Genomic DNA, 23,239 nt, shown 5'->3' on the forward strand with positions numbered 1-23,239 from the left:
AAATAGATTATAGTTCTTTTTCTGAGCATATAGCCTGTCACTAATGTTGCTGCACCTTCCCTCGCACAGGTGGCTGTGCACGAGACGGCTCTGGAAACAACGATGCTCCGCTTGGGGCGACACAAAGACGGAAGTCCTCGTTTCCTGAGAAACAGCAGCACGGAGATGTGTCACATATTGCTGGTAAAAGTTTCGCACACAGAGTGTATTGGGGGGAAGGGGTGGGGGTGGGGGGGAGATGCGCTTGTCGTTTAATAAATGACCGCTAGATGGCAGAATACTCAAAATTAGAAAGCTGGTGTGCTGACCTTGAGAAACATTGAGTTTGCTTTAATGCAGAGGTGGAAGGAGGATTTGAGTCTCAACAATACTCAATTAAATACACTACTTTTATTGCTTCAATTGTAGCCTACATCATTGATTACCATCAGCAGCATGTCAAAGTAAAAGCACACATAGCAGAACGCCCCGTTTCGATGTGTTAACGGTTACGGTTTATGTTATTGGTATTTCTGGTGTACAAGACTGAGTTTCAGTGTTTCTACATTTAACTATAGGTCATTTCTAATTAATGTCGGTGGTTCATTTATTTCCATCATATTCTGAAAGTTGATCAGTTTTGTATGTAACATTATCCGCATAATAATACTAGGCACTTAGATAAATGTAGCCCTTTAAAAAGGTGCAACGTTGCTCTCTTTTAATGTATTGCAGTACAGTGGTTGAATTCAACCACGTATACATTTACTAATATAACCTACTTAAGTTTCATTTTTACGTTGGCTCCATTATATTTCAAAGGGGGATAATCTTTTTACCCCACTACTATTAATTTCCTAAATACGCCTCTTGTGTTCAAAAAACGTCATGTAATTTATTGGCCCCTTGTCTGGTCATATTGTGTTCATTTAGTTGTCCTGTAAAATGTGCTAAATAAATCAATTTGACTTACTTACTTAATATAAAGTAGTTCAGAGCCAACTACAAATTAAAATGCTTATAATACACATACATAACAATAATAAATATAAAATAAATAAATAAATGTCTACAATAATGGCAGGTCATTTGCCTGCAATGATTCAATATGCTAATCATCTTGAAATCGTGCTGAACTCATAACTCGAAATATCCTGACACAATTAGGCCTTTTGTCTGCAAATGGATATACCAAGAACATATTACTCAAATTTCTCAGAAAATCGGATTCTTTATTCTAAAGTCCCCAATTAAATTAGAAGATACTCAGTGCTTTTCATTTGTCAAGTATTTATTTCACACACGAGTATGCAAAATGAGGTTTTTTCATATGGACTATTTGATTATTGAATTATCAGAAAACATATCGCAATATGAGATATTCAATGCAGGACGTGTACTTGTGTTGGAGTATTTATACATTATTGTATAATGTTACTTGTACTTAAATAATCTGATCACACGTCACTCTAAATTCCCAAATAACTGTATTTGCTTAAATTTAGAGGGTACAGATGTACCTCCTTTTTGTATTCTCAATCGATATGTGACAAAGCGACACTTTGCTGTAAGGTCTCAAAGAAGTTCGTGGAAATCTGTCTTACAGAAAACAAAAGAAAAAGCCTCTAACTGATCCAGCCTCCGCGTCCTGTCTGCGGGATGGGCGGTCACTCCTTCTTATCGCCCTATAAAGGAGGCACGAGAGCGTTGCGCTCCAATCAGCACGCGCTGCCAAGCCAGAAAGAGAACCTCGCGTGAATCCCCGCTGCCGATGGACTTCAAAGCGTTCGGAGAAGAAGAGTCCTCCGAGGGCGACGCGGTTGACCTGGACAGCGTGAAGGCGCTCACGGAGAAGCTGAAGTTGCAGACCCGCCGGCCGTCCTACCTGGAGTGGCAGGAGCGCGTGCAGAGCCGACCGTGGAAGGGAAGTCCCGCGGCAGACCGCCCCGGCTCGGAGGAGCGGGGCGTCTCCGCGCCCGCGGTCCTGAGAAACGAGAACTCGGAGCTGGTGGTGCGCAACATCTGTGGCTTTGCTACTATCGATGATGCTCTGGACTTTCTGAGAAAAGAGCTGGTGAGTGACTCCTGAGCATCTCGTTTTACCAACCAAAAATTGTATTACACTGGGAAAAAATGATACTCATATTTGTCAAACCACAAGTATTTCCTTGTGCATGTTTGTGAAATAGATGTCTATCTCCCTACCTTCACCTCCTCGGGTGTCAGTGATCTACTTCCTGCATGAATGCCTGACTTAAATGTAGGGCTTGACTGACTTTGTGCAGTCTTCGCTGCCTAAAAACAACAACATGATGTGTTTTTTCTCACAGTCTCACATGATACAAAAATATATATATATTTTTAAACTACGAGAAGCTCCACGATCCAAATGTATATACGTTTATCTCACTGCTCACTTTCTCATCCACCCCCCCCCCCCCCCCCCCCCCCTTCCTCACCCCTGCTCCCCTCCTCCAGAGAGACATGCAGGTCCAGGACCACCGCCTGGCCCGGCAGCTGATCGGTCTGCGCGGGGAGATCCACCGGCTCAAAGTGGAGCAGGTGTGCGAGCGCCACAAGGAGATGCTGGACGACGCCACGTACGAGCTGGAGGAGTGCGGCGAAGAGTCGGACCTGCTGTGCGACATCCCCATGAAGGCTGCCTTCGCTCTGTCCACGCCGCTCAAACACCTGGGCCTCACCAAGATGAACATCAACTCCAGACGCTTCTCACTGTGTTAAAAAAGAAACCCCTCGTTTGGGCCTATTTCCTCCTCGGGAGCTCATTGATAGAGTGAAGAGGGACTGAACATGATGTTGCACCTTGGCTTGACGTGCATGAGGAGGCCTCAGTGTGTGCAGGCCTGGAGGGGCACACGCCCTTACTGGTATACAGGCACACCCTCCTGCTGGACGGAGCCCGGGCCGCTCTGCTGTTGACTGTTCTTTGCACAGTCATGTTAATCAGAGAAGATGAAGGCTTCGGGGCTAGACTGAGATGCAAACAGAGATATAGAATGATGGCATTATATCTTATAGCCAATGATTTCGCATTGTCAAAACAAATTATGCCACGTGTGCCAAGGAAGGTTGTGTTGCTGAAAGCTCGTCATGGAGGAAGAAGCTCACTTCAGAAGAGAAGAGGGGAGCTTCATAGTCGCAGTGCAGGTCGGAACACTTTAAATCAGTGGTTTCCAACCTAGGGGTCGGGGTCCCAGACAAGGGGTCGCAAAATTAATCTGAGAGGTTGTGATGGGATTAACCAGAACAAGATTTTTTTTTTTAAATTACTGAATAGTTACATCTCTTCCATCCTCTGGTTGAACTGGTTACATCAATAGATGAGGGGTTGGAAGTGGTTTTATTTTAGGAGGTCACAATGCAAAAATAATGACACTTTACATCACTAATACCATTTTTGTGTAGTAAAAAAACAAAGTATGGCAAATCTGGTCCAATAACTAAAATGTTCAGCAAAACTTTAAAGAAAATCAAGTCCTTTGACAGAGCAGCATATTCCAGCTGTTGAAGCCTCCGTCCGGGCACTGTCCCGACCACTATCCCCAAAGGAAGTGGGAGGTCACACTCAAGCATTTTTACTCCTCTTCTTTACAAACCAAATATATCTCAATATCCTTCGCAGTGCAGAGACAGGACCCAGGAGGCTATGGCCTCATGCTTTTTATTTTCCATTACCGTCTCCCGATGCTGCGGAGCACGGTTTACAAACTATATGGCTGGACAGTGACCAAGTTGTGGCTCTGGCAATAAAGGGCGAGTCAAGTGGTTTATTTTATCGCTTCATATTATTAGAAAACAGTAAGTAGGGTGAATGAGATCTTTTCGCTTCATAATATATTAATATATTGTATTAAGTGTCATGCTTCTGTAATATGAATGTATCTGTCTGACAAATGAGAATAAAGAGAAATCCCTTCAAATTCAAATGTTTTCTTGCACATGCAACACAATATTAAAGAGACTTTACCATATCTCTGTCGCTGGTAAATTGTGTTTATCATACGGGGAGAGCTTCAGGCTGGTTTTGTGCATGAGCCTATTCACAATCTACGATCTCATCCAGGCTAAACGTCACCACGTGCTCCATCAGATCCATCCTCGGCCCTTAAAGCCATCCTGCACAATAGTCTTGTCTTTCCTGCCACGAGACATTCACAACTGTATAATATCCAAACACAAGAATGAGGGATTTTGCAGAACCACAGACATTGTTACACATAATTAGTCGAAGAAGAAATCACATATGCCTCGACCGGTCACGGACTGTGTTGATCCTACTGTGGCAGACCTCAGGACACAAGTGAGCTCATGTGTGACGTTAGAGCTCGATAGTGGAAAATTAATATCATATGGAAAAGGCACAGGGGCCGAGGTTTTGTACCCTGAGGCCTCCATTTTCCGGCGAATGCGTTGACGACAGAGCTCCGCAGACCCGTGCTTCTCATGCCGCTCTGCCCTGCCAGATAGTTTCACTTGAACTCTCCCCTCACATCATACCAAATGTCATCACATGAGCCGAAGCTGGTATTGCGGCATTTGTTTTAAAACTAAACAGACTTAAAAATGCCTGCTGTTTAAAATTGGTCGAAGGCTGTTTTACGGTGTGCATGAGTAAGCATTAGCAGCGCAACTAAAGCAGCATTCGCTCACAGGAAAGAGGCCAGCACCTGCATCGCAAAGCGGGTCGGTCGGAGGCTTGGAAAACTCTTCGCGTATTTGATAGTATCTGGATTCGATTGCGTAACAGAATCTGATTTCCAACCACATTTAGAAGTGCAGCGACAGCTGTGGTCCAAGGGAAACTAGGAATGCCTTTAAAGGCTCACGAGGCCTCCCAAAAGCTCTCCTGAGATGGTAATGCTCTTTTATCGTTCCATCATACTAATGAGGAATTTTTGCCTGATAAAATCCTGCCACCAGAGACAGTTACAATACAATGGATGTTGGGTTATTTAAATCAGTTCAGTAAACTACACTGAAACACACATCACTATCAAAAAACCCAAAAAGTGAAAGTACCTCACTCTCCCTCCTAGATTTACGCTCTGCGGCTTTAACGGAAAAAGACTGCACTGCTCAGGTGGTTTCATCAAGTGAGACTTTAATCTACACTTTGACGGTCTTCTAAGCACACACGTCTGTGCACTTCCTGTAATGTTTGGACTGACTTCCTGACAGTGCGTGCTCTGTAGCAGCAGCCGTTCACCACAAGAGAAGAGACGTCAGATAGCAAATGCAACTGCAGGCTTCCAGCGTGGAAGCATTCTGAGAGACCCCCTACTCATGTCTCCTCTCGGGGGCTAATCGTAGCCATAATGTGGCCTCCTGTTAACCTTTGTTTGAAATCGTAGGAGGGGTCGTCCACTGATTGACATTTCTCAGTTTTTTCCTCCGAGTGATATATTTTAAGTGACTCATTTGACTTTGTTGCGAAAAGTCTATTTTCAAATGGCTCGCTGGCCACAAAAAGAACAAATACAAGCCACATGTGTGATTGACAAAAAATAGCCCGGTTGTCTCCATATTAAATCTAAGGCCTGAGACCTCTACGGAGGGAAAACACGCATGTCCCCAGTCAATCTGTTTGGCGTTAATGTAATGTTATAAAATATAATGAAACTGCTAAGATCAGTGTGAAGCTGTTTGAAATCGTTTCACGTCTACTCTCTTGCAGGGTAAGTTTGAATAACCCTAGACCACCACCTCATCCTTACACTGGCACTCCTCACATTAAAGGGCACTGACGTACAGATGTTCCACACAAAAGTAAAACAATATAAATATAACCTCTCTTCCAGCTGTATTGGAAACATCTCTGGGCGAGGTGCCGTCCTGACCCCTTTAGTGCCATGGAGCCTCTAACGTTGGCCCTGCATACACACAGCTGCATGGTGAAGCACCTGCTAGCAGCCAGCAGAGCAACCCTCAACCTTTCAACGACAGGAAACTCTGTGAGCCGCCCTCCTCCTGTACAGACACACATCAGCACCTCTGCTGAGTTAGATAAAGCAAGAGAAGCAGAGGATGACACCTTCACACCCAGGCTGCAGCGGTGACAAACTCACTTTTTGCTAAATAGCTCTTTTGAAAAAAATTAAATAATATTAACCATTAAAAAAAGAATATCTCTATGGCGGCACGGGAAATCTGATATTGGACGCTTGAAGAGACGTTTCATATTTCAAGAGGTACTTTTTAAACTTGTCCATCAGTGTTACATACATTTAGAATATCAAGAATGAAAAGACTGTGACTAAGGGAAGCCATTTCCCGATAATTATCATGTGTTATATATAATATGCTACATCAATCAGAAGGTTTGTTCAGAGTTGAGAAAATCTTTTGACTTTTATCAAATATATGAAAATAGATTTTGTTCAGAGAAGAATAATGTCCACTCCCAGAATGATCTAAAATCCATGGTTTGATTTTAACATAAAGGCTCATTGCAATACATATTCAGATGCTGGTTGTTTAATTTTCTCTGTTGATAAAAATCTGTTTTACTAAAAGACCACATAAGCGCAATAAGTTGCTTTCTCATTGTAATACAAATATGGATCTGTATCTTATTAATACATACAGATAAAAATAAATTATATATATATATATATATATATATATATATATAAATATACTGTATTTACACATACATCTACTTCAGGCATATCTGTGTTTGTAAATTCAGCTGTAACTTTACGAGAGATAAAGTAGGTGATGATGATTATACGTTTAGAGTGTGAAACGTCAATGAATAAATGAAATGAAAACAGGCTCTTTAAAAAAGAAAGATTTTAATGTGGACATGTTGCTTCTTATGGCGTTCTCCACTGCTGCTGAAAAAGTGCACTTTCTTAGCCTACAGGCCTCACTGACAAAGCCAGAATGTCTACAGTCATTCTCACAGCCCTCACACGACCATCGACATATCCCATAATACTTTGCAAACAATAACAGTCATCAGTTTTTGTTTAGGAAGGCCATCAGCTGCAGATCATAAAATGAAGAGGGTAGCCCCTCAATGGAAAATGCTGACTTTGTTTGTGTGACTCCCTGAGCGCTGGCCAGTAGGCGTAGCAGTACTGATAATAACATTTTATTTTTAAACGTCTTCATACCCTGCTGGATTACTGTGATCGTTCCTCGGGGTCTCAGCACAGTGGCGGGTTGTTATTGTTGTTGCTGGGTCAGGCCTCTCCAGATTCTTCTCACAGCTCTGAGCCTTTTGGTGCTGCGGCTGCTGCGATTAGCCCACTGACCCTGTTCTAAGAGTGGCCCGGTGGGAGCCGAGTGAGCTTGAGAAAGCCCATTCGCACAGTGCACTAGTGTATTACACAATACGGTGCACGTGTTGCTGGATTATAACAAGATTAGTGTTTTAGGTATTTGTAATGCCGCAAGGTTTGTCGTCACAGTCCAGCGGTGTGACGCAGATCCGGGTGTGATTTCAGTCGACTCGCGTGTGCAGGTTCACATGGTGCCAAATTAGAGCCTAAAATGCAAGATTTAAAAAGTGTTACGCTTTTGGTTTCCAGCCTGCTGAGCCTCCATTTTGAGGCGAGGCCCTTGGTCACATCCGATTAAAAGCAGTTTTCCGGAAGCGAAAACGTTTTGTGTCTTCTGTTAAGTTTCATGCACCAACAAATCTCAAAATAGAATTTTCGATTAGGTTTTCTTTTCTGTGTTTTTTGTTGTTATTGTTTTCCTGACAGTATTTGAACATTTGAAAATGCACAGCACGATACCTGAAAACTGTTGTAGAAACAGGACCAAAGAGAGGCCTAATCCTTATCTTGTGAACATGTTGATGCTCATCTAAAATTGCAGAAAAGATGGGATGCAGCTGCAGTTCGGACTATTCAGACGCAGAGTGGATTGAGAACCTGGATGAAATCTGTGAACAATGCAACTGTCCCATACCTCCCCAGTCAAGCAATCCAGTAAGTGTCCATGTCAGGACATCACATGAATAGGTTTAGGTTACAGTGTGGTTGAGTGTGATTGACCACTTGTCGACTGCAGTACAAGCGAGAAGGTGTGAACATGACACGCGCTCTCACAATTCATTTCACGTTGTGTAAATTATGGAACCATTACTTGGTGGGAAAACAAACAAACAATCTGTTTGTTGTGTGTTTGAGTCCAGAAGCGTTTTAGGAAGTTCTCTTTTTGTGCGTTAAATAAGAGAGTAATTATTCCCTCAGTGGTTTGTTTCCTCCGCAGAAGTTAGATGTCCCATTAGATTAGAAATAAAAGAGAAAGCCACCTGCGTGTGCCACACAAGGTCGACACATTTCGCCTGGGAGACAAACTCAAACTTACCGATGACATTTTGCTGTGAACGTGACATGAGATATCGTGCCTTGAATACAGTCTTCTATTGTTCTTTGAAAAGCTGAAATTAAGTTTGAAGTCTAATCTTCTTGTTCCCTCACTAGTACACAGACCATCTGCTTCCATACCCATCGCAGCATTCACCTCCTACATCTCCTTTACCAGGTAACCAGATATAGCGGGTTTGTCTGTGTGTTTCAGTGTCGATAGCAGTATTAGGTTATTGATGCAAACACACAATACAAGTAAATAATAAATGTGTGTGCTATAGTGTGATTAAATACATAAGGGAATTATATTTAAATATATTGGAAATACATTAATACGCTTTTTAGTTTGGGGGTAAATGTTTCAATTGTTTGCCTCATTGTATGATGTATTTATGAATTAAATTACACTTCTAACTCATGAGAAAGCCAATTTAGTCACAATGATATATATATATATATATATATATATATATATATATATATATATACTGTATATGTACAGAAGTGTCCCATCTCCATTCCCCATTGCCATTGAGCCTTTAGCAGGAGCCATTTTTCAAAGAAAATCTGAATCAAAGGGATTCAAACACCCAGCACACACCATGAGCTTTGATTCTATTATTACAGTCACATTTGTTAGTGAAAAACTATCCCCAATATATTTCATCTATTTTTTGTCTGACACAATACTTACGATATTCCTCCTGCAGACAACCTTGTGGTGGCCATATACAGTTATCAACCCAACCATGATGGGGACCTGGGCTTTGAGAAGGGAGACAAACTCAAGATCATCAACAAGTAAGCTGCTGATTGACATTTAGTAGGTCTAGACTCTGGAGCTCGGTAGAAAGATGTTTAATAATGTTTCAGCCCCACGCAAGAATGTGTAGTATACCACTTACCCCCACGGCACCTGGAAGGCCTCGACTCCTACGAGTGTTGGACAACTGCAGTGCAGTGTGTATGCAGCAAGATAGGCTGTGCGCGTCCTTGCCAACTATGGTTATTATCATTTACAGCATTTCACCTTTCTGACTTGTTGCATGATTGTATTTACCACAGAGGCTAAAAAGGTCATAACCTCTGTAATATGCCTGGACATTTTGGGGGAGTGAAGATGAAACATGTGTTCTATATTTTAGAATAAATATATAAGTTTTGTTTTTACAAAATGTGTAATTGAACACTTAAATGGATGAATAAAATATGATTACAGTTTTTTGCCTGTAAAATTATTTAGAAAATAGGATAATTTTGATTTTAGATAACTATTCCTCTGATGAATGTTGTGTGTTACTTGTAGTGAGCATCTCCTCTGTGTCTTCTGCTGATTTGTGAGATTTTCATGCAGTGTTCATGCGTTCTGAAGGTGTACTTATTTATCCTAGAAAATCTATATGTACACTCACTCATCGCTTTTCGTCTCTTTTGACATCCAGGGACGATCCAGAGTGGTATTTGGCCGAGTCTCTCACCACGGGCCAGCAAGGCTACATCCCCCACAACTTTGTTGCAATGACCACAGTGGAGACTGAACCGTACGTCACACAGGAAACATGAATATTCTGCATCTCGACGCCATGCCACTCAGCCTTCACAGCCTCGTACCATGCACGCTGTGCCCCTGGGGGAAGGGGAAGTGGTTAGCTCAAAGTGTGAAGCATTTTTGTGTATTTGTGCTGCAGGTGGTTCTTAAAGAACATTTCTAGAAACGAAGCCACGAGGCTCCTCCTCGCTCCTGGGAACACGCTGGGCTCCTTCTTGATTCGAGAGAGTGAGACAACCCAAGGTGAACCTTTTTGTCATCATGGCATTGACTCGTATGCAGCCGACAGCCAGTCAAACTCTCTAATTCACAAGGTAGTTTCTATGCAGTATATTTATGGCCTTCCAGAGTTGCATTTGCTTACAAATGCACTGCATTTAGCATTTTCTATAGAGATCGACATATTTGTTATACAAGTGAGACAATGCACAAAATGACTGGCGTCCTCTGTGTCACACAGTGTTGATATTACTGGCTGTGTTTAAAAAATAACACCCATTTCCCATAAACCCCCTTCCTGCTCTCCAACTTGCTTTGGTTTAATTTGTGTTGGAAATGCAGCACAAACACTGGAACACACAAGTGTTCAGATACTTCAGGCGAAATCCTCTCACATTAGAATATGCTTCCTCTTCGTTCCAGGGTCCTTCTCCCTATCAATCAGGGACTTGGACCACAACACCGGTGAAGGAGTCAAGCACTACAGAATACGCAACATGGACAGCGGCGGCTTCTACATCACAGCCAAGATATCCTTCAACTCACTGAAGGAGCTCGTTCAGCATCACTCACGTGCGTGCAGCCCGTTGAGGGGACGAATCAAAGGTCGCTGTCGGGGGTCCTCATCGGTAATAGTTTTTAACCTGTCCTCTCTCTCTCTCGCTCTGTCGTCCAGGTGAAGCAGATGGGTTGTGCACGAAGCTGATGAAGCCGTGTCAGTCGAGCGCACCGCAGAAGCCCTGGTGGCAGGATGAGTGGGAGATTCCCCGCGAGTCCCTGAAGCTGGAGCGCAGGCTCGGAGCGGGACAGTTTGGAGAAGTCTGGATGGGTAAGTGACAGTGAGGACAATGTGGGGATGTTCAATCATTTAAGTGTTATTTGTCCATTCTGTGCACAGGAGTTTGTGTCATTTTGCACGGATACATCCCATGGACATAAAGCCCAGTTGCTCGATGGCGTTGTGGGCTGCTAAAGCCGTTTTTCTTTCTGCAGTGTGTGCAGAACAGTTTCCTCAATACAGTCATAATTGTAGGCTTGTATGAGCTGGTTAACTGGAGAAGGATGAGAGGTATTATCCCCGCTATGCAACATCACTCAAACTACATAAATATAAATTTCCAAAGAGCTTGGAGTAAACCTCTGAATAAGAAGGCAACATATTTTGATCACAAGGATATAAGTTGAAATATTCTTTGCTAAAACCCACTTATTATTCAATTGGACGAGTATTTCCCTTTGATTTTCCATGCACAATTCAACGTCCCAAACAACCACTGTACTAGAGATAAACATTGCCAACCATGGAACGTGTCGTCATTTCATTTATTTACAGTATCTTCTTGCATGGCGTCTGGCATTGTATTCGTTTCTCTATCCTCATCCAAACATTGGTTCAGGAACATGCTTGAGTAATGGGACTGCCACTTGCTATGAAGTGTTTATTGGCGTTGATTAACATGGAAATATGGAGGAATGCTTTGAATAGCGAATGTAATCTGTTCCCTTGTGCCCGGTGTGAGGTGCTCGTCGTGTTACATGACTGAAGACGGAACTGGTTGGCCGTGGGTTTGATTGGCATGTGTTACTGAACCAGATCTGGAACGAGATCCTGTTTATGCGACAGTCATGTGGAGCTGTTTAGCACATATTGAATCATATTGAACTCATGACATAACCACTGTATTTATGGGATGAAAGCATTATTGGTTTAGGTTTACTTTTTGACACGGTGTAGTAGTTAGTGAATGTGACAAGATTGTGTTTGCTGTGCTAACAGCCTGACTTTGGTTATCTCCTGACATTTTGTTTGGTTTTTGGTTTGAAGTGAAAGAGCTCAACACTTATTGGGTGGATTAACACAAATATTCATGGTCCCAAGAAGATAAATGCCAATGACTTTGGGCATCCTCTGACTCTGTGTTTAGCCCCATGATCAAATTTCAAAATTCTAATCACTCAATACTTTGCTTGGTGACCAAATATCTGCACAATTGATGACTTCAGCCTCTGCAGTACTTTCAGTGCTAATACACAAGAATGGTGGTCATGGTAGACATTATACCTGCTTAACTTCAGGACGTAAGCGCCGTTGTGCCTCACAGTACTGTAGACTCCAAGTCGTTTTTTTTTTCAATAGCCTGCTGATGTCTACATGTATGTTTTCAGGCGTCTACAATAATGACAGGAGGGTGGCTATTAAGAACCTGAAGATTGGCACAATGTCGGTGGAGGCCTTCTTGGCAGAGGCCAACATGATGAAGAACTTGCAGCATCCACGCCTCGTCCGCCTCTTCGCCGTTGTTACCCAGGAGCCAATCTTTATCGTCACGGAGTACATGGAAAATGGTGGGTAGAAATACTTTGTACGTGTCACAGCCTGAGGCATTTTTCCTAATAACACCAACCATCAAACGGGAAGTTCAGATATCACTGAAAGCATTAAAAGAAAAGGAAAACGTGAGTATTTCTGGGAAGCGAATGCTCATTTGAAGCTAAATTAAAAATAAATCCTTCTGTCATCAGACCAACTCCTCTCCGTTCAATGTAGTCATCTGGAATATGTCTAAGCCTGCCTGAAACGATTATTATTACATAATCTGCAGCCTCGTTTTCCTCAACACTAAAGGCTGTGTCATCGGGGTAAGGTCGGCGCCTCGAGCACAGACACAGAAAGTACTTTATAGACAGTGGTGCGCCGTAGACGTTCAGGACCAAACATGTTGATCTGGTATCAGACTACGGTTGACAGAGCACATCCTCGAACTAAAGACATGGGCTGCACGATGAGTCATCGTTTTTTCAGATGTGTGCTCCACGTCAGTGACTGGTGAATTAGCAGAACCACAGCTGCCTCCTTGTATATCTGTGTTTGGTGAAGGAAATGATATGAGATGCACATCACTGGAACAGTATTGCACGACCGTCACCCGTGATCGGACATGAATGATGTGTGCAGCTGTGAGAGCAAACCTAAATAAGGGAACAAAGTCGTGAGCCTCGCCTCCCAAACCATGCTGCCCTGCTGAAGTGGCCTGCCCTCTGATAGGCTATTTTCAGCTTCTCCTCACACAGCTCCTGTATTCGCCGCTTTGTGCTGAACTGTTTGAAAGCAAACATGAACTTTCACTTCTTTTCCGGGCCCTTCCAGGTTGCTGGTGTTTACTCACTGAGGGGAAGTCTCCACTGGCCCGTCTGAGTCAAAGGGGTGTCAAAATAGGAGAGGGTGATTCACCAGGTTATTGTTCACCCAGACCCTTTGATGATACTTGGCTACTTCCCAGAGTTTGTATTACGGGTGTGCACCCACAGACACCCACAAGCACATGCACATCCCTTCTTACTGCGACTCACAAACACAAGTAACAAAAATGGGGTCATGGTAAAAGCTGCAAACAACTTTCCGTACTATAAGCTTTCTGCCCTGCACATGTTTATTACACACAATTGCAGCATCCATGTTGAAAGTGATCCAGTATCTGTTTCACTTTGACCTCAAGAGTCTTTGTAATTATTTCTCCCGGGCAGGAACAACAACAAAAATGCATAGAGAGATGCTGTCACAAGCAAAGCACAACTGTATTGAATGGAGTGCCTTTGTATGGTCTTGTATGAGTGGCCTGAAAACCACCAACAGTGGCTCTGCATGAAGCTGCTTCTTTGTCCGCTGTCCACGTGTGGACAGGACACAATTGTTGCCTCTGTTGTCAAGAGAAAGGATGGCTCGGTGTTACCGTCTTTTCAGTTTGTCCTTTTTCAAAAATAATTATTGGAAGCAACAAAGATGGAAAATAACAGGCTTGTCATCCCAGCTTCCCTTTGTGACCTTGACAAAGAGCGTTCCTCTGGCTCTCAGACTTCAAAACCAGTCTTCCGGACTTAAGCAGAGGAGTAAAGGCCTCCTCTTTCCTGGCACGGGCATTCCTCTTATTTCCTTTGGTTTGACTTGGTTGGCTGGCGTGCAGAGGTATTGTTCTCTGCTAATCAAACTAGACACAAAGTCTGCTGTCAGAAACTATGCATCAACTTGACAGATGCTCCGTGTACTTCCTCACAATGTTATGTTCCATTATTTGAAGTGCTTTTCTTGGGTCTATTTATGTCTATGGTGAATCATGATGTTTTTGGACCCAAGGAAAATATCATCAGTCTTCTAGATAAAGCATAACTTCAATTTTGTTTTCCAATTAATATTAAAACATGTTGTTTAGTCATCTGTACATAGCTCTTTCAAATACAATACAATAAACGGGCTTATACTGTAATATCAATTGTGTACTGGTGGTTGTTATCTAGTTCATAATTTTCAGAAATAGGTTGCTAGTCCACCACTTGTTGTTGCATGGTTTGTAATATGAATTTATAGCTTTCAGCAAAATCTTGAATATTGTTTTTACAGGTAGCCTAGTGGATTACCTGAAAACAACGGAGGGAGGCAATGTGCCCATGAACACACTCATAGACATGGCGGCTCAGGCAAGACATCTCTTATTTTTTTCCTTAGCAATGTTTGTGTACTCATATATCCATACTCCATTTACCAGATTCCCTTTTATCCCTTCGTATTCTTCCCATCTGATCCTCATAGACGAGAAACTGGCCTCGGTTATAATGAGGCTTACACTCAACACTAATCTTATAATATCTACAGAGCTGGATGGGTGTGTGAGCAGAGGTGTATGTGTATTGTGATGAACCTGGGTCCAAACATGTTGGCACAAATAAAGCTGTGTTACGATCAAACTGCCTGAATAAGAAAACAATTCTGCCACACGATAATGTTCATCTATTTGCGGGGCCGACTCAATTACTATTTGAAAAAAGAACGCACAAAACCTGATACTCAATGTACATTTCTCTTTCATCCACATAGAGTAAGATGCTCTGTCACAGCTCTGCCGAAGTGACAACCATTGTGTACTGTCACCCATATGAAAGTTAATGTTGTGAATATAAAACCTGACAAAAGGACGGCTCTTGTCAGTCGAGCCAGATGTTTGGACATGCAGGTTGGACTGCAAGTTAAAGGGATAGTTCAACATTTTGGGAAATACACTTTTTCTTGTTCTTGTTTGAGAGTTACTTAGTTAGTTAGTTCAATATGAAGCTACAGCCAGGAGACAGTTAGCTTAGCTTAGCATAAAGACTGGATAGCAAATTCCTCTTACCACCTAAAGCTCACTACTTAACGTGTAATATCTGTTTTTTTTAGTAAACTTTAATTGCTTGTAGGCAAATTAATTTAAACCTTTAGGCAGAAACAAGCTAGCTCCCCCTCCCCCCCTGTTTCCAATCTTTTTGCTCAGCTAAGCTACTAGCTGCAGCCTTTTTTCAGCGTAAATATATGAGAATGAGACTCTTATCGAGCCCTTTAAGCAACACAGTGAATGAGTATTCCCCCAAAATGTTGTTCTTTAATCACGCCTGCATCTGCATCTCTAAATGTTAAATGCCAGGAAACAAACTTTGACTTAGGCCGGCATGAATTGTGGGTGTGGGAATGGAAAATACAACCACAGGAAGACCGACTGACATTTCAAAGTCTACCAAGAAAAGAGATTTTTCGGCCGGAAGTAGGCAATTTCTCTGACTCCTCGGAGCGTGGCGCAGAAAGGTAGGGTTTAAACAGAGCTTTGTGGTGAACATATTTTACACAAAGATACTTTCAAGCTAATCGTCATGCACAGATAGCATTTGCGGTAGACGCGCTCAGCAAGTAATTCCAACCATCATGTGATGCACCATCAAAATTCAAGTGATTGATGACCTTGCTCTTGGACACATCCTCATCCCTGCAACAAACAAAAAAAGTGTAATCAGAGGAGCTTGACTTTTTACTCAAATGTACTTTAGTTACAGGAGAGTAACGCTACATACAATTCAATGAATGCAAAGTAATAGTTTAAAGTTCTAGATTGAGATCACACAATCAAACGGAGAGTAAAGAGGCGTTGAGTTGCCTGAGAGAGGAGTCATGACGACAGCAGACGTTTATGACAGACACAGACGTACGTACATTTCACGTTTATGACAAGACCCGCAGGGCCAATCGAACCTATGTGATAGATTCTCGTGCCTGAAATATACACCGCTGACCCAGAAAGACATGGAGACTTTGATGTATAAACAAACACACAGTCACAAAAGACACAGATGCGTATCAACGTGTTGTGAGTTCTGTACAAACCAAACACTTATTATATGAGGTAAAGTATCAATTTCCCTTTTGAGGTCTGCCAATGTAGAAATGACTCATGTAGTATTGGAATCACAGTCACTGGAATAATCAGCCAGTCTGCAGTGGACTGAGGTAAAGGCAGGACTGCAGCTCTTCCTATCAGGAAGTAGAGCAGCTGTGTACCTGGGTGGAGTACGGAGGTAAACAGTGCGAGGCAAGGAATTGACCTGAGGAAGTGGTCAACTCTCTGGTTTGGGAGTTCCAAACCAGTTCATCTGTCCAACATACATGAATATTACACAATTGCAATACACAAGTCCTTCCATGCTAAACGCACAGTCAGAGGGCTTGTCTAATGATGTGCTGCCCCCTGCAGGTAGCTGACGGCATGGCGTTTATAGAGGAGCAAAATTACATTCACCGAGATCTGAGAGCAGCCAATATTCTGGTGTCTAATGAACTCATCTGTAAGGTTGCTGACTTTGGACTGGCAAGGCTGATCGAAGACAATGAATACACCGCAAGAGAGGGTAACACAAGCTTGCTGAAATCACTGATATCACATGTTGAACCTCATTTTCAGGCTATAAAATGTGTCCTATAAGTATTAATTGTGTTATTATAAGACTTCAGTTTGAGTGCCTTTGACACTGAAATAAATAAATAAATGAAATAATACAAAGTGTTCATGTTTGTTTTGAAAAATAAAGTTTCTTCATGTTTTAGGTGCAAAGTTCCCCATCAAGTGGACAGCCCCAGAGGCTATTAACTACGGCACCTTTTCCATAAAATCGGATGTGTGGTCATTCGGGATCCTCCTGACAGAAATAGTGACATATGGACGCATACCTTACCCTGGTAAATATTCATGCACTGTGCTCATGCCTGTCCATCAGTATCATTTTAGAAAACCATCAAATCACCAGTCTATACACAGTAATTGCTGAAAACAGCTGCATGTGTAATCTCCATGTTTACCTGTTGTTCAGGAATGTCCAACCCAGAGGTAATCCAGAACCTGGATCGGGGCTACAGAATGCCAAAGCCGGAAAACTGTTCAGATGGACTTTATAACGTCATGGGTCTGTGCTGGAGGGAAAACCCAGAGGACAGGCCCACCTTCGAGTACCTGAGGAGCGTTCTGGAGGATTTCTTCACTGCCACAGAGAGGCAGTACCAGGAATAGCCCTGATTGGGTGGCAGAAATACATACAGACTTACAATAACTGTACTCAAACTAAAGGAGAAGCCATGTGAAAATGGATTTTGTTTTATTTGTTTTTGAAGAGTACTTGCCTTTATATTGATATGGTAAAAAACTGAGATTCCAAATAAGATTGGTTTGTTTCTGTGCCAAACATATTAAAAAGTGGCTTCTTAGATACGATCTCATGTGGAACTGCACCTTGGAAACTCCTGTAACAGCTGGATCACCGCAGAGCCAAGAAGAGGAAGAAGAGTGAACCCCATGCAGCCTGAACTGCCTGGTGCAGCTGAATAAGTAGAGCTGCTCTGCCGGTGCTCATCATTAAGATGTAAATAGCGTCAAAGTGCTTCATCTGTGCAGTTTGATAAATGTTGCTGATATGTTTCATGACATACAAAAATGCTCAGATGCTTTATGTACATTTATTAAATTAAATCATACTGCATTCTGGACACTGTTTTGATCTTGTGTGCTGCATTTTCCCAAGATATACCAATAAATATGGGACAGTCAATCGAAATATGTATTTGTGATCATGCGCGTAGTCTTTCAATGATATTGAGCAGCAGTGATTACATGTTAATAGGTGCTCAGCACAGGACTGTACATTTGTAATACAAACTTATTACAAATGATGCATTGCTATAAATTAAACAAACAACAGTAGGCACAAGTAGGTTAAAACATAGCTCCACATTTCACCTGGACCAGCTGCATTATTAAAAATGTACACATTAATAATCTGAAAATATCACATAAATAAATGTAATACCACAGGAACCATTCTGCTGCATAATTACATTGTATCACTTCATTGTGGCATTGCTACTTTTCCACGCGAGTAACCGCGCGCAGGTAGGGGGGGGACTCTGTCGCCCCCTGTTGAAAGCAGCTGGCATGGCTCTCCATTGATTGGACGTGGTACAAACTATCCGCCTCTTGTCGCTGTTGTCTCTTGCAGTGTGCGGTGAAAGACAGCCAAAAAGCACTAAAATGGCGCTTACTTCCCAAGGAACAAAGAAAAAAGTTTGCTACTACTATGACGGTGAGTACCTGTGTGCCGACACCTTGTCGAGCGGACGTGCGGATGCACGAAATCCGCCACTTCGCGCCAACAAAGGTGGCCGTTTATTGCACCCCCTTGCTAACCTGGCACGTTAGCTAGCCGAGCTAGCTCGAGTAGCAGGCGGCTTTCATCGTCTCGGGCTAACCGGGTCGCTAAATCAACCGCGAGTATTCAATGTTGGTATCAACTTCCCCGGAGCCCCGGCTCCCCCTCGACTGGTATTTCGGAGGCGTTTGCACACCAGACGTTAGGTTTTTTTTTTTTTAGCTCGATTAGTTCAGGTCACTAGCTAAAGAGCTAACAATGGGGGGATATCAGTACTTCATTGTCGCCGCAATTAACGCCAGGCTCGCATTAAAATGGCTCTTCTCCTTCAAACGGGGAGGGAGTGCGGCGCAAAAATAATGTTTTATTCGACACGAGTCGGATGTTTGTAACAAAGCGACACCATGCCGCTTGTAAAGTGTAGCTGGACACTTTAGTACAGTTTCACGGAAGCAATTTGATGCGAGTGTGTTTGGGGTATCGCTCGCAGGGTCTTTACCGACGTGCAATGACGGTATTAATGGATACCATCACGACCTCAACGCAAACGGGAAGTCATCCCCTGAGTGTTCACGGGCTACTTCGTGTGCACGTTTGTTCAACTAGTGCATGTGAAATTAAACGAATAACTCAGGTGTTTTTTGTTGTTGGTTTTTTTCCCCCAGGTGATGTTGGAAATTATTACTATGGCCAGGGGCACCCCATGAAGCCCCACCGCATCCGCATGACCCACAACTTGTTGCTCAACTATGGACTCTACAGAAAGATGGAGATCTATGTATGTCATTCTACAGGAACAGTGCTTTGTATTCAAATGTCTGGCTCTCGCCTTGTGTGTCTGACCTGTATTCTGTGTTTCAGCGTCCGCACAAAGCCAGCGGAGAGGAGATGACCAAGTATCACAGCGATGACTACATCAAGTTCCTGCGTTCAATTCGACCGGACAACATGTCGGAGTACAGCAAACAAATGCAGAGATGTAAGTTTGGTCAGGAGTTTACTTTAATAGAATGAAGACAAACACACTGTTTTGCAATGAGCAACAACGGTTTTATCTCTCTGCTCCTGCTTTGCAGTTAATGTGGGAGAGGACTGTCCAGTGTTTGATGGTTTATTTGAGTTCTGCCAGCTCTCAGGAGGCGGTTCCGTTGGTAAGTTTCTCTCCTTTTTTTTTTTTTTTTTTTAAATACTGCTCAAACAGTGCTGTGTTGGACCGTTATCATGCCATCACCACCCCCAATAATCTGTTCATTATTGATTGTAAAGCCCCCTGAGGCAAATTGGTAATTTGTGATATTGGGCTATATAAAATAAACTGAATTGAGTTCAGTTCAGTACAAACAGGCTGTTAATTCTTGTCTGTGCTCCAGCTGGTGCGGTGAAGTTGAACAAACAGCAGACAGATATCGCCATCAACTGGGCCGGAGGCCTGCATCACGCCAAGAAGTCTGAGGCCTCTGGGTTTTGCTATGTCAATGACATTGTGCTTGCTATTCTGGAGTTACTGAAGTGAGTACAAAAGCCATATCAAGTACTGGTTTGTTTTGCACAAGTGGGTGATGCTCTGCATGGTTGATCAAAAGAGTTTAGACGTCCAGTCGTTCTCCTACACATGCACATTTGTTCTCAAAGTGTTAACGATATCATTTTGAATACTTCAAAAAGTGGCAAAAGTTGTTGTTGTTTTTTTTCTCACAGGCTACATCAAATGTTTAAGTGACCTTTTCCATCTTCCATCTTCCCAGATACCACCAGAGAGTTCTGTACATAGATATTGACATCCATCATGGAGACGGCGTGGAGGAAGCCTTCTACACCACAGACCGCGTCATGACTGTGTCCTTCCACAAGTACGGGGAGTACTTCCCCGGCACAGGCGACCTGAGGGTGAGCCTGGAAATTATTTTTGCAGAAAGTTCACATTGTCATCATAGTCCAGTGAGTTGACATTTTCCTTGTTTTCTGCAGGACATTGGTGCCGGTAAAGGTAAATATTACGCTGTGAATTACCCACTGAGGGACGGGATTGACGATGAGTCATATGAAGCCATATTCAAACCTGTAAGTACACAAAGACTTGTTGACAGTGGTGTTTTGGTAGTTGAGGTCTCCCTTGGTGGACAGCAGAATTTGAGTGAGTGGATGTTGTGGTTTGTGTAGATCATGGCGAAGGTGATGGAGATGTACCAACCCAGCGCAGTGGTTCTGCAGTGTGGAGCCGATTCTCTGTCAGGAGACCGGCTCGGTTGCTTTAATCTCACCATTAAAGGTAATTTGAAATATCTCTCTCCTGGTGACGCAAAGTGCTCTTCAGCTATCTTGATTAAAATGAAACTAATTCCCCCACCCCCCACCCCAAAAAAATGCTGTACTCAGGCCATGCCAAGTGTGTGGAGTACATGAAGAGTTTCAACCTGCCACTGCTAATGCTGGGTGGAGGAGGCTACACCATCCGTAATGTGGCCCGCTGCTGGACATATGAGACAGCTGTAGCCCTCGACACCTCCATCCCCAACGGTGAGTCTTTTATGTGCTGCACTGAGGACAATGTCTTTTTATCTTGAGAGCTGATTTCTCCATGGTGGTCAAGCACTGTCTCGGTAAACAAAAATATTATACAGTGTATTGGAGATAATTAAATATGGATGAATTATTGAAGTCGGTTGCCAGATCTTTTTGATCATTAAACCACAAAATATTTAGGTAGCATTATTTGCCCAGCAGGTGAAAAGAGAAAAAGCATAACTTTTTTTTTTTAGCATCGTACGAATAGTAAAATAACTTCCAAAAATGTGAACTCAACTTGACAGAGCTCCCATACAATGACTACTTTGAGTACTTCGGACCAGACTTCAAGCTGCACATCAGCCCCTCCAACATGACTAATCAGAACACCAATGACTACCTGGAGAAGATCAAGTGAGTGCATCAAACTGCCATTCGGTTATTCTTGTTGTAAACTTGTGTTGTGAAGAAGTTGAACTTGGCTCCATCACAGTTAAAGGTTTGCATCTCAGTTGTTTAGTAGTGGTCTGTAAGTTCATCCTGCTTTTTGTCCTCCTAGGCAGCGCTTGTTTGAGAACTTGCGCATGCTGCCCCATGCCCCTGGAGTCCAAATGCAGGCCATCCCAGAGGACGCTGTACAGGAGGACAGTGGTGACGAGGAGGAGGATGATGCCAACAAACGCATCTCCAGTAAGAACCTCTCCCTTAGGCCTAATGTTAAATTAGAATAGATCTGACTGTAGATTTCCATGTTTTGATTCAACCCTTCCCCGCTGTTAATGTTCAGTCCGTGCTCATGACAAGAGGATAGCATGTGAGGAGGAGTTCTCTGACTCGGAGGATGAAGGCGAAGGAGGCCGCAGAAACGCATCCAGCTTCAAGAAATCCAAGCGAGCCAAAACTGAAGGGGAGAAGGAGGGAGAAGAAAAGGAGAAGAAGGGCGAGGAGGAAACAAAAGGTATGTATCCATTTGTTTTACATTTTCATTCCCCCCTCCATGTCATTTTAGTTATTTAAAGGGAAAAGTACATCCTATTAACATTTGAAGTCAGAGTCTGTGTTATTGTTACTACTATACATTTGTTTTTATTTTATAGAAGTAAAAGAAGAAGAGAAGGTGCCAGAGGATGAGAAAATGGACACCTCAAAGTGAGAAAACAGTGCCTGCGCTCATTGACTGTGTTGTTCAGGAGTGTTAATCATCTGTTAATCATGTCCTTTTTCTGGGTCCTTTTAGGCCAAAAGAGGAGTCCAAGACCCCATGAGGTCCTCAGCAGCCAATGATGCCATGGCAACTGATCAGAAAGCATCTTAAAGCAAGATTGTTTTGAGTAAATCATCTTTCCAGGCTGCTGCTGTTGAAGAACTATATCTTTGTAATGAGACCCCACCCCCTCAAAATGGGATGGGGGATCCAAACGTTTTTCTAGGACACCTTTTCAACCGTACCTGTTTATGGACTGAGGTCAAACTGAAAATTTCTTTTGTATTCTTTCTCGTTTTTTTATTAATCTTTTTATTCTATGACTTTTGCTTTCCCCTTGTGACGTAACTCTGTAAAAACGGCTTAGTACAGCTATGCTTTTATATATCTGATGGATTTAATTTATTTAAATCATAGATATTTTGGCTACTCTGTTGTCTTACAGTCCCACTTGTCATGTGTCTTTAAAATGCAGTTGAAGCATGTTTATACAATAGATCCTTTTCTGTAATACATTTGTGTCACTGGTTTTGTCTACTGAGGTCACCAAGAGTAGTTAAGAGGGTTGTGTATACCAGAGTACATTTTAACATGGCACAATGGAAGTGAAATTACAGTTCTATATTTTAGGTTGTAATTTAGTATGTGTCCTTTTAACAGACATCTTTTTGGGACTCCTGCCACAAAATATAACAATTGTTGGGTCCTGTCACATAATTGTGGGTGTCGGGCTTAGATTCCACTGAAATTTGGATTTGGATATCCAGAGCATAGCACTCTGTTAAATGGGAGCAAGACAAATGGCAGAATTCATTTGTTGTATATATTTGTATTCTGAAAAGTCATTTAAATCAGACAGACCCAGTGTGTGTTGAACACACTTTTTACACCAATAAAAACTGCCCTGAAAAGTTACCTAGCTTTGTTCTGTTAAGTTTTTCAAAA

General features: G+C 42.6%; 3 protein-coding genes across 3 annotated transcripts; all 3 read left to right on the top strand.

Moving 5' to 3' along the window:
- Window positions 1-78: 78 nt before the first annotated feature.
- Window positions 79-3,920, top strand: fam167b (family with sequence similarity 167 member B). Its single transcript, XM_034563278.1, has 3 exons — window positions 79-183; window positions 1,673-2,053; window positions 2,458-3,920. Exons 1-3 carry the CDS (start codon window positions 103-105, stop codon window positions 2,719-2,721), a joined length of 726 nt encoding a protein of 241 aa, XP_034419169.1. The 5' UTR covers window positions 79-102; the 3' UTR covers window positions 2,722-3,920.
- Window positions 3,921-6,001: 2,081 nt separating this feature from the next.
- lck (LCK proto-oncogene, Src family tyrosine kinase) lies at window positions 6,002-17,926 on the top strand. Its single transcript, XM_034525125.1, has 13 exons — window positions 6,002-6,188; window positions 7,828-7,940; window positions 8,439-8,499; window positions 9,035-9,125; window positions 9,767-9,865; window positions 10,013-10,116; window positions 10,516-10,665; window positions 10,769-10,921; window positions 12,259-12,438; window positions 14,489-14,565; window positions 16,644-16,797; window positions 16,994-17,125; window positions 17,257-17,926. The coding sequence occupies exons 2-13, from the start codon at window positions 7,833-7,835 to the stop codon at window positions 17,451-17,453; spliced, it is 1,506 nt and encodes a 501-aa protein (XP_034381016.1). The 5' UTR covers window positions 6,002-6,188; window positions 7,828-7,832; the 3' UTR covers window positions 17,454-17,926.
- A 419-nt stretch (window positions 17,927-18,345) lies between these two features.
- Window positions 18,346-23,209, top strand: LOC117725323 (probable histone deacetylase 1-B). The gene is made up of 14 exons (XM_034525430.1): window positions 18,346-18,519; window positions 19,251-19,363; window positions 19,447-19,564; window positions 19,662-19,736; window positions 19,956-20,094; window positions 20,331-20,472; window positions 20,554-20,646; window positions 20,746-20,854; window positions 20,962-21,102; window positions 21,396-21,504; window positions 21,650-21,780; window positions 21,878-22,048; window positions 22,188-22,239; window positions 22,328-23,209. Exons 1-14 carry the CDS (start codon window positions 18,468-18,470, stop codon window positions 22,353-22,355), a joined length of 1,473 nt encoding a protein of 490 aa, XP_034381321.1. The 5' UTR covers window positions 18,346-18,467; the 3' UTR covers window positions 22,356-23,209.
- Window positions 23,210-23,239: the final 30 nt, after the last annotated feature.

The sequence above is a fragment of the Cyclopterus lumpus genome, chromosome 22 (genome assembly GCF_009769545.1).
Source record: "Cyclopterus lumpus isolate fCycLum1 chromosome 22, fCycLum1.pri, whole genome shotgun sequence".
Classification (NCBI taxonomy): Eukaryota; Metazoa; Chordata; class Actinopteri; order Perciformes; family Cyclopteridae; genus Cyclopterus; species Cyclopterus lumpus.

What these genes read in the sequence shown, in the direction of transcription:
- fam167b (XM_034563278.1), top strand. Translation starts at nt 103, where the DNA reads ATGCTCCGCTTGGGGCGACACAAAGACGGAAGTCCTCGTTTCCTGAGA. An exon ending in AGATGTGTCACATATTGCTG is followed by an intron (nt 184 to 1,672) that starts GTAAAAGTTTCG and finishes CGCCCTATAAAG; the next exon opens with GAGGCACGAGAGCGTTGCGC. An exon ending in ACTTTCTGAGAAAAGAGCTG is followed by an intron (nt 2,054 to 2,457) that starts GTGAGTGACTCC and finishes CCCCTCCTCCAG; the next exon opens with AGAGACATGCAGGTCCAGGA.
- lck (XM_034525125.1), top strand. Translation starts at nt 7,833, where the DNA reads ATGGGATGCAGCTGCAGTTCGGACTATTCAGACGCAGAGTGGATTGAG. An exon ending in TCCTACATCTCCTTTACCAG is followed by an intron (nt 8,500 to 9,034) that starts GTAACCAGATAT and finishes TTCCTCCTGCAG; the next exon opens with ACAACCTTGTGGTGGCCATA. An exon ending in GTTTGGAGAAGTCTGGATGG is followed by an intron (nt 10,922 to 12,258) that starts GTAAGTGACAGT and finishes GTATGTTTTCAG; the next exon opens with GCGTCTACAATAATGACAGG.
- LOC117725323 (XM_034525430.1), top strand. Translation starts at nt 18,468, where the DNA reads ATGGCGCTTACTTCCCAAGGAACAAAGAAAAAAGTTTGCTACTACTAT. An exon ending in CAGCAAACAAATGCAGAGAT is followed by an intron (nt 19,565 to 19,661) that starts GTAAGTTTGGTC and finishes CCTGCTTTGCAG; the next exon opens with TTAATGTGGGAGAGGACTGT. An exon ending in TGCCAACAAACGCATCTCCA is followed by an intron (nt 21,781 to 21,877) that starts GTAAGAACCTCT and finishes GTTAATGTTCAG; the next exon opens with TCCGTGCTCATGACAAGAGG.